Source organism: Pistacia vera, unplaced genomic scaffold, assembly GCF_008641045.1.
Source record: "Pistacia vera cultivar Batoury unplaced genomic scaffold, PisVer_v2 Contig1188, whole genome shotgun sequence".
NCBI lineage: Eukaryota > Viridiplantae > Streptophyta > Magnoliopsida > Sapindales > Anacardiaceae > Pistacia > Pistacia vera.
Window position 1 is genome coordinate 42,357 of NW_022195235.1, and position 10,654 is coordinate 53,010.

The window sequence follows — 10,654 nt, forward strand, 5'->3', positions numbered from 1 at the left end:
TATGAATTCGGCAATAGTCTGCCTTTTTATCACTGCTTTCGGTCTGTACTTCAGATCAAACTAATTCCATGGCCCATTTAAGTAATTTACCTGACACCTCCGGCTTCTGCAGGACCTGTCTGAGTGGGTAATTAGTCATTACGTAGATTGTATGGGCATGGAAGTAAGGTCGTAGCTTTCTGGAAGCGATCAGTAGGGCATAGGCTAACCGTTCCATTTTCGGATACCACATCTCGACATCCAACAGACGCTTGCTTGCATAATACACTGGCCATTGGACTTTCTTCTCTTCCCAAACTAAGGTTGCACTAACCGTGAACTGAGAGACAGACAGGTACAGGAGGAGGATTTCTTGCGGGAGAGGCTTGGACAGGAGAGGTGGCTTCCCGAGGTGTTCTTTAATACTTTGGAACGCCTGTTCACACTTGGTAGTACACTCAAACTTTTTATTGGCCTTCAGAACATTAAAGAATGACAAACAACGATCTGTTAACCTCAATATGAAGCGACTTAGCGCCGCTATTTGCCCATTAAGGCTCATGACCTGTTTTTTGCTGGTTAGGCTTGCCATATCGAGAAGAGCTTGAATTTTCTTAGGGTTGATCTCTATTCCCCGTTGGTTAACCATGTATCCCAGAAATTTTTCTGAGGATACTCCGAACGAGCACTTGAGGGGGTTTAGCTTCATATAGTCGAAGGATATCAAACATCTCGGCGAGGTGCACTATGTGATCTGAAGTGGCATGAGATTTCACCAGCATGTCTTCTACATAGACCTCCATTGACTTATCGATTTGTTCGGAGAACATCCGGTTAACCAACCGCAGGTAGGTTGCGCCAGCATTTTTTAGGCCGAAGAGCATAACTCTGTAGCAGTATAGTCCCCGATCTGTAACAAAGGATGTATGCTCTTCGTCCGGCGCGTACATTGGAATTTGATTATATCCAAGTATGCATCAATAAAACTTAGCAGCTCGTGCCCCGAGGTGGCATCCACGAGCTGGTCGATTGTGGACAGGGGAAAGCTATCTTTTGGGTATGCTTTATTGAGGTCGGTGAATTTGACACATGTTCGCCATTTGCCATTGGGCTTCTTTACCAGAATAGGGTTGGCAACCCAGGTCGGGTAGAGTGCTTCTCGGATGGACCCGTTTCGAAATAGGTTATCCACCTCTAGCTTTAAGGCGACGTATCGGTCCGGATCCATTGCTCTTCTTTTTTGGCGAACTGGCTTGGCTTCGCTGTCGATCTTCAATGGATGGCAGATGATATCCGGGCTGATCCCGACCATATCTGCGTGTGACCAGGAGAACACATCGATATTTTCTTTGAGGAAGCTGATCAGCTCAGAGGCGAGCTAGGGGTTGAGATTGCTCCTAATCCTTAACACTCGACTCGGTTAGCCCAGGTTGACCGACACTTCGGACAGATCCTCAACTGGCCCATTGGAAGGGTTTTCTTGAATTCAAGGATCCATATTATCCTCGGCTAGACCAGGCTGTGGCTCGATCCGGCTGATCGCCATAGACTGTCGGGGAATGCCATGCAAGATACCATTCCCTTTGTACGCCATCTGTACTGCTTTCATATAACAATCGCGAGATGCGCGCTGAGATCGGCTGACTTCCCCTATCCTTGTCGGGATGGGAAACTTCATCTTCAGATGGTATATCGAAGTGACTGTCTTGAAGTTTCTTAGCAGAGGTCGCCCCAAGATATCATTAAAAGCGGATGGGCAATCCACTACCAAGAATTCAGTTACCTTGGTCACCTCGTCAAAGTCACCCAGTGTGACTAAAAGCAAGATCGTTCCCTTGGGGATCAGGTGGTCCCCTGTAAAACCGTATAGAGGGAACGAGGTGGGTTTCAGGTCGGCCTCGTCCAGGTTCATTCTTTCGAAAGTTGTCTGGAACAGGATGTTTACAGCACTTCCGTTATCCACCAACATTCTGTGGGTGTTATGGCACCCTGTCAGGGGCGTGATCACAAGAGTGTCATCGTGGGGATGATACAGTCGGACTACATTCTTTTCGGAGAAGGTAATTTCCTCCTCCCTGCGAACATTCTGTGGTCGCTGCAACACGCTCATTACACTGATAGGGTCGTGATGAGCTATGCGAGCATACCTTTCCAGGACGCCTCGCGAGTTCCCCGCGAAGTGCGGTCCTCTGAAGATCAAATTGAGGCTGCATACCTCTTTGCGATCACGTCGCTTCTTTCCAGGTTCCCTTTGACTTTTATCTTGCACAGGAGTGCAGTCATCAATATATTCCTTAAAATGCCCCTGCTTGATAAGGTCTTCGATTGCCAACTTGAGAGCTTGGCACTCATCGGTGTGATGCCCATTATCCTGATGGTAACGACAGTACTTTTTACTGTTTCTAGCTGACGGGAGATTTTTCATGGGCTCAGGCTCTCCGAGCAGGCTGGCTTCTTCTGATTTGTCAAGAATAGCCGATACAGAGGCATTCAGAGGCGTATATTGATTTCTATCGCGATCGCGATGAGGAACAGGAGCATAAGACTTTTTGGGCTCATAGCGCGGTTTCTTTCCTTTTCGTTTATCATCAGTAGCCCATCTGCGATCAACTCTCCTGTCCTTCCGACCAGACGTACTACCCGAAACGTCGTGGTCGCAGCGACGAAGCGCCGCCACAGAACTTTCAATATAGAGGTACTTATCCGCAAGGTTATAGAAATGGGTGAGGGAAACATCATCCTCAGCCTGTAACTCTTTCCACAAATCGGTCTGTGGGCGAACCCCCGCTATGATGAGAGTCCGAACAGACTCCTCGGGAGTGTGAACTACCTTGTTAAGCTCTCTGTGGAATCGATCAATGTACAATTGGAGGGATTCATCCCTCTCTTGCCTTATGTTGCTGAGGTAGCTCAAAGGCATCGAGAACTTTCGATTTGCTTGGAAATGCCCCATGAATGTCGCGCTCATTTGAGACCAAGAGCTGATCGATCCTGCTGGGAGCGACCTGAACCATTGTTTGGCATGAGAGGTCAAAGTTACTACTAAACAACGGCATTTTGCTAGATCTAAGACTTGGTGAAGCTCCATCAGGTCGTTGAATTCATATAAATGATCCTGCGGATCAGAATTTCCATCGAACGCTCGCATGTCGGGCATTCTAAATCTTGATGGGAGTGGGGCGGCTAACATTACCGGAGAAAAAGAGGACGCAGACATGACCTGCCCCTACTCGTTTTGCTGAGCTCTTAGCTGGTCTAGAGCTCGCTGTAACTCCTCAATCTGAGGCAGTGGAGCTATCTAGAGATTGCTTTCTCCCATGCGAGTCCGACCTTCGCGGTTGCAGTTAAGAAAAGTCCAGAGGTCGGATTCCGCTTCGCCTAGGCCGGCAGTTCTGGCCGCCCTCGACACAAGTTGGCTAGAGCGTGTGATGGCGATGAATGGTGCGGGGAATTATCACGACCTTCGTGGTGGTACAAACTGCCCCGCGAAGTGTGAGAATCTCCCGCACGATGACGACTAGGGTCATTTTGCTGGCGATGATAAGAATCGCCCCGCCCAGCACTCTTATGGGGGTGTGCATGCGACGTGGCATGGGACGGCTCGGCTTGTGACTTTTCACCGAGTCTCAACGCCATGGGTATTCTACTTGGGACGTGGTCAATGTTCGCCATCCCTTTGGAGCCCTTAGGCCCATTCTTCGCCACTTGCTTTCCCTTTCTCCGACGCGCTACAGTGCTCGCGGCACGGGCTATCTCCCTTTGCTGTGCTTTCGTGCAACCTGCAGGTGTTTTTGGCGGTTGCACTCCAAACGGTCCAACCTTCGGTTGACCATCTGGAGAGTATTGTCGAACCTCTCCAGGTAGCTTCTAATGGCAGGGTCAAGTTGTGAACTTGATGGGATATCCCCCGCGGCATTTTGCGAAACTGAAGGTATTTTCGAAGAGGTGTCCTCCTGGACTTAGGGGATCCCTTCAGCACCCTGGTTGGTTCGCTCAGGTTCAGGTTGGCGAGCCATTTGCTGTTGTAGGACCAGTAAGTTAGAGATTCTCCTGATGAAAGATGAACACTAAATCAGGCCCTCCTTCTAGCGCCAAACTGTTGATGCGTGATTTTGACACCAACGAAACGCACGTGTGAAATGCTGAGCTGGCTCAGAAGGCAAACATGAATGTAAGAGAAAATGAGAGTAAATGCAATGGGAACAGTTTTTAAAGTGGTTCGGATGCCAGGAAGCAAGTCCTACGTCCACTGATGTTTGTATTAATGATAGAGGTCAGGTCGCTTTAGCAGATTGACTTACAAAATGATGTACAAGAGAGAGAATGCTATATTCTTGAGAGATAGTAGCTAATCAAAAGTAGAATAAGCGAATCCCCCAAATGAGAGAGGAGCCCTCAATTTATAGTGGGATGGATTAAGGTTATTATTACTGAATCTGTGAGTTGGTGGGATTATCCGTACAAATCTTCATTTAATCCCTTGCCCACCTTCCAGAGTGATTTACGCAATTTGGTGCAGGAATTTGGACATGTGGAAGCTTTCCAGCTCCTAACTGGGTGGCGCACACCCACTGCAGATGATTGGAGCATGCTGCCCTTTTCTCACGTGACTCGGCTGCGGGTATACCCATGCTCTAACTTTTGCATGCTGACTGGCCTTACGTCAGCCCTGATTCTTTAGGCATAACAGAAAGATATCCTTTGAGTTCCTATAGAATCACTCAGCCACTCAAGGATCGGTTAATGCCACGAATTACTTGATTGAACCTTTTGCTTTTTCTTTCACATTTTTGGATAAAATTTGTTTAATGGATAAGAACGCAGATTATTTTAAAAAAATTATCCTAAAGAAAGAGGAAGAATTGGAAACGAATGTCACAAAAAGAAAGAATAAAATAAAATAAAGAATTATTTTGTTCATTTCTATAAAAAGAAAAGGCAACAAAAATAGAGAATTACCATATACTGAAATGAGCAAGAATTCAAAGCATTAAAGGAAAAAAAAAAAATTCCATTTTAACCAATGTAGGTATGGTAGAACTGAAGAACTATACATATTAAAAAGCTCCAATCCTTCAATGATTGTAAGGACTACAAACATCATTGTGTAATACAAAATGGTTGATGACTAGAGAAGATTTTCTAACTCTTTTTTCTTTTTCTTTTATTTTTTATTTTTTTTCTACAAGCGATGTGAATACTTTCAGTCTAGCATCCTAATCTTTGGGTTTGAAGTAAGAGCAAATGAATCAGTATAGATGAACTTGTATGTGACTGTAAAATTAACAATGAGGAGCACTGCAAGCAACCCACTAAACCGTTGTTTGTCAACTTTTTGCTAAGCCGGTGAATTAACATTGGAATGCCCATCAGAGCTTTGGCCAGCATGTTGTTTGTTATCACTATTCTTCCGCTTCAGAATCTCCTTAATTTCAGCTTCTCTCCTATCTATAAAATCAATCAAGTCCTTGAAGCTTGATGAGCGTAGTGTACGTCTACGCCTGGCAGGTTCAATCTCCTCAACCTCGACATTCTCCTCACCGTCCGGGCTAAACCTGCGATACTGACAACAGACCCTATAGAAAAACATGATAAGAGCAAGGACGCATGCAATGCCACAAATAAGGAACAATCCCCAAAAGCTCTTCAGAGAAAGCTGTCCACTTGAACCGTCGTCATCGCTCAGTTGAATAGAGCACTGATTATATGTCATCCATTTATTATGTATTTTTTGGAGATCACCATTTTCTGAGAGTTGAAGAATGGTAGTTGACAAGTCGATTGCAAGAGGAGAGTCCCTTTGAAATGCCTGATACAAGAAAATTGAAGATGCATGAAAAGTGGACCATATTGTAAAAGCTTGAGAATTCTTTTCATGTTACACTGCAAGCAATATATATGTCTAAATCAAAGTCAGTGTAAGGAAAAAAATAAGTTTTTAGCTAACTTTATACGTTAAGACCAACATCGTGATTAGATTTGCGACCAATACATTTCATAAACATTTCAATGTTTGGCAATATTATGCAATATTATCTGATCAAATTTTTAGTAGCCAGCATAGTGTCATTGCTGCAAAAATGACTAGATCAGCTTTAGTTTAACTAGGGTGTAGACAAAAAAGTTGAAATGTCTATACTTACAAATCCCCATCCGCTTTTTGTAAACTCCTGCCCCACTGTCCGGTATACACAGTTGGCTCGAGACAAGAAGGATTCAATGTAAGGAAGTTCATCAACAATTGCAGCTACCCCACCACCTTTTGGCCCTAGTTGAAGGACACGAGAATAATCTTCTTGGCTTTTTAACACAACAAGTCTGGATTCTGCTATGTTGAGTTCGTTGATCAGATAGTTCCATGCAAATGACCCATCTTGGACTCCTATTGGTTCAGTACTAGAAATCAAGGTGTCAATCCCATCAATTCGTGATGTCAGCTGCTGCACAGTCAGGATAGAAGTCAAACTGGCTGTATAACTTGAATTGATAATCAACACAACAAACAGCCATATGATCAGCACTAGCCGTCCCAAGGCGCTCACAGTGTTCTCCCCTGCATCAAGTCCAAGCAGTAAGCATGTTAAACAGTTTATATTATGGATTTTCAAATATTAGATCACCAACTCAAAAGGATGATATCCTGTTTAGACAAGAAAGCACGATAGAATAGGCATGAACTACATACTGTGTGAGAAAAACATCGTTGAGAAGCTAAACCTGCAAAAGTAGAAGCAATTTCAGAATAACTCTTACATAAAGCAGAGCCGACAAAGCGTATGTTACTAAAAACATCTGTCTGGAACAGATTTAGCAAATGCAAAATAGGTGCTGTTAATGGCATATGGTGCAGTGAAGCTGTATGACAGTTAGGCAGGACTCTTTGCAATTGGTGTTGATATATTTTAATTGGAAGTTATGAGATTCAAAGGTTTTCTTCCATTATGGTTTACAAAGTTCAATATGGCGAAATTAACATCTGAGCACATGCTGATTTTCTGTAATAACAAAAAATGCATATGCAAAGTTTTATAATCATGATTTTCATAGGGAGTTATATGTCATTGGGTCACACATCTAACAAGGAATTTTGGAGGCTCTCAGGTAATTGCCTGATCCACTAGTGAGACATTCATCAACACTAATTAAATCAGAGGACTTTAAGTTAAAACGCTAACCAGAAAATAGTTATAAGTTGGTGACTTGGAGAACCACGAAATTCCTGATTGAAACGATGCTCCAGAATCCACACTACTGCTCCCACAAAAAGAAAGAATCCACCAGTGACACACCACATTTTGATGGTAAAAGGTTTAAGAAAAGCCCAAGGGCTAAGTTTAGCCTTTTGAACTGGAGCAACAACAACAAGACCTGATTCCATATAAGGCTGTGTAAAATCCACAATCTTTGTCCTATTTGTAATAATCGTGATGTCACCAACAGCAGCATCATAGTTCTGAAGAAGGAAAAAAAGATAATTACCAAAACTTAATCAAATAACTAACTATATATATACACACACACTGATGCACCTACTGGACTGAAAGCCAACAGCAGCCCCAACAAATTATCACATAACCTAGTTCAAGAACTCCTACAAAAGAATATATACTAATGTCTACACATGTGCAAGTTTATTTTCAATCAAAGCTAATTTTCCATCCTCAGTATACCAGAATTGAGCTATCCAGAAATAAGTACCACTCAATTGAAGTCAAAAGTATGGAGCAGGATACTCACATTTAGCGCAACTTGCTGCACCAGATCATTGTAATCAGGGTTCCTCTTACCATCTCCATACAATATATAGGTGTGTGGGACAGGATAAGGGAGCAAGTTTACAGCAGCTTCAAAGACATCAATACAGTATCCTTTCACCCCAGGGGAGTGACTGTCTTTAGCCAAAAATTCTGTATAACTTACTCGGTATGGCACAGCAATCCTTAATGGTCGTCCATTGTTAGGGAATACCCATCCCTGAGGTGTTGTCGCAACTTCGCCAGGCCAAATTACACTGTAAAGATGTTGATTACTAGTAGAAGTATTGGGAGGCTTTGTATACAAGATTTCTGGAGCAACAACTGAGAGACCAGAATAATTTGACCAATAACCGATTCTGCGCATACCGGTTCCACCAACATTAAGAACATCATATGCTGGATGAACTAGATTCTTATCTGGACCAAATCTAACCTCACCACTTAGACCTGTAAAATTAGTCCTCATCAAAGTTTGGAGATATCGTTGCCCTCCATCAAAAATGCGGAGGGACGATAAGTTCAGCCTGCTTCCACTTGTGTCATTCAACCTTGGGTCATCAGAGAAAGATATATTTCCACCTTCATTTAAGTAAGTATCAAGAGCACGTGCAGCTAACCAGACAGAATCATAAGCGTAGAGTGCATAAGAATTAAAACCTGCAGGACCACTCTCTTTGTATTTGAGGTTGTTCCACCTGGACATGAATTTCTTCTTAACATCAGTATCTGGGGTGTGATGGCGAAGAGCAACAACACCTTGTAAGAGGTTCATTTTGTCAAGGTCAACTGGTTCTGTTGAATCTAAAAGAGAAGGGAGCCAATCTGTGGTGATCCAAACATAGCCCTTGCCTGTCATCCCAAGACTCTTAGCAACAGAAAATATTGTCAAGCCAGAATCTGGATTGACATGTACAACAAAAATCCGAGATTCCATCAGATTTGCACTAACTAACAAATCATTAATTGTGCTTATGGAGGCTCCAGGAGTGAAGGCTGCCTTGTAAGATATCTTGGCACGCTTTTTTGCCAGGGCATCACCCAATACAGAAATCCCGCTTCTTCCATAATCATCATCTACATAGACAGCGATGACATCCCTCCATCCATAATAATCAATCAAATCAGCAACTGCATACATCTGATAAAGGTCACTCTGTGTTGTGCGGAGGAAATATGGGTACTGCATTGAAGAGAGAGTGGGATCTGTTGCTGCAAATGACAGAAGTGGTACGTTGAGTTCATTGACAACATGGGAGATCACATGAGCTATGCCAGAGGATTGTGGACCAATTGCTGCAACCACTTCATTTTCCATCAGCTGCAAAGCTACATCGTAAGGACACTCCCATCAAAAATTTCATCTTTCTAATCTTTTTATAGAGGGATATTGAAGCAAAACAGAGTTACTTCACTAGTAATGGTACCTAATTCTTTACATATTTAAGATTCCATTTTATAAAGTTGACGGTAGCCACAGATAGTTGCACTGTTTAGAAGATTGCACCGTGCAGACACAAAATTCAGGGGCGATATTAACTTAGATGATGATGCTAATTCAATGGTTCCACTATAGTTACAAACATCAACCTTTATCATTCATTTGATACTTGGACTATCTATAACTATAGAGCCAGATCAATCACCCATATTTTTGGGGCACAGAAGATAGAAACTGCAGATTTGAAACACATCAAAGTAATTAATAAGGACACATAGGATGTCACTAAAGTAGGAAACATAAAAAGATTACTAATGAAAAAATCATAATAATCATGTGACTTGTCCTTCAGCGACCATAGGACAGTATGCTTCATTCAAAACATGTGATCAACCGTACAGTCTCTTGGGTACGATAAACAACAAAGGCAAAATACTTAAGAGAAGTACAATCATACTCAGAAACCTAAATTCGTAAAGGCAGATTAATATGTCTGAACACTTAGATGCTTTAAGCGATGGACATTGGAATCCAGAAATTCAATCCATAAACATAATTTAACTCATTTCTTTATTCAAGTAAGAATACTGTTGGTTTTCTGATTCCTAAAACTAAAATAAATGCTTAACTCAGTTTCCTCTGAATAAATTAGGGCGTTGAGTTTAGAAATTACCTTCCACAGTTCCAAGAAATCCGCTGCAATTCGTGTCATGGATAACAGAGTTCAATTTTGTCCCAGGAAGAATAGTTGGATCAGAATTAACATCATCAACTGCAGCCGCAATTGCAGGCCCCGCAGCCCTCCCAATAACTGAATCAACAGTAAATAAAGCTCCAATATTCACGGACCGAAGTATTGAAGAAGAATTTTCATCTTTTCCGGCTCCCTCCATGACTTCCATACGCACCCACATACAAAAAAGCAACAACAGCAGTCTTCTAGTCATTTCTTTATTGCAAGGCCCGGAATCAAGAATACTCCTTGCCTAAGAAAGTTGGCAATTAATTGATTAATTCTTCTGCTAGAATTACCATACGTTCATAAGCACCTGCCAATTACAAACATGAACACCACATGGGATTAAGAAAATCACAAAGCTCTACTCAACTGATAGAAAATATGGTCTCTAAAGCAGCCAAATGCTAACAGAAAACAAAGAATTTTCAATTACCTTATACAAACAAAAATCTGGGGACTCAAAATCCAAGCTTGACCAACTTAAATACAGTCTATGCCTACCACGTGAGGAACAGGGAAAATATTAAACTAAAGGAACAAGTTGGAAAAGAAATATTGAAGTTTACAGCAAATCCCACATGCCAGGAAGAACTGAAAACTTAACACATATAAAGATATGGAGAGGAAGTTGCATGGTGGGTGGGGATGAAGATATTTATCTGAATAAGCAGAGACAGATAAAGCTTTGAACTGTTGAATCCACAATATATAAGGTTAAAAGACACAACAAAACACTTCACA

At 42.3% G+C, this 10,654-nt stretch overlaps 1 protein-coding gene across 2 annotated transcripts; it reads right to left on the reverse strand.

The window, feature by feature from the left end:
- Nucleotides 1-4,969: 4,969 nt before the first annotated feature.
- On the reverse strand, nucleotides 4,970-10,645 carry LOC116111183 (glutamate receptor 3.4-like). Of its 2 annotated transcripts, XM_031397381.1 has the most exons (7): nucleotides 10,347-10,645; nucleotides 9,848-10,223; nucleotides 7,717-9,062; nucleotides 7,155-7,432; nucleotides 6,665-6,696; nucleotides 6,123-6,532; nucleotides 4,970-5,788 (listed from the first exon to the last, which is right to left on the reverse strand). In XM_031397381.1, exons 2-7 carry the CDS (start codon nucleotides 10,119-10,121, stop codon nucleotides 5,318-5,320), a joined length of 2,811 nt encoding a protein of 936 aa, XP_031253241.1. In that variant the 5' UTR covers nucleotides 10,122-10,223; nucleotides 10,347-10,645; the 3' UTR covers nucleotides 4,970-5,317. The 2 variants fall into 2 exon arrangements, with proteins under 2 accessions (XP_031253241.1, XP_031253247.1); XM_031397387.1 differs by lacking the exon at nucleotides 10,347-10,645 and having other exon boundaries at nucleotides 7,717-9,054; nucleotides 9,848-10,030.
- Between the last annotated feature and the right edge of the window lie 9 nt (nucleotides 10,646-10,654).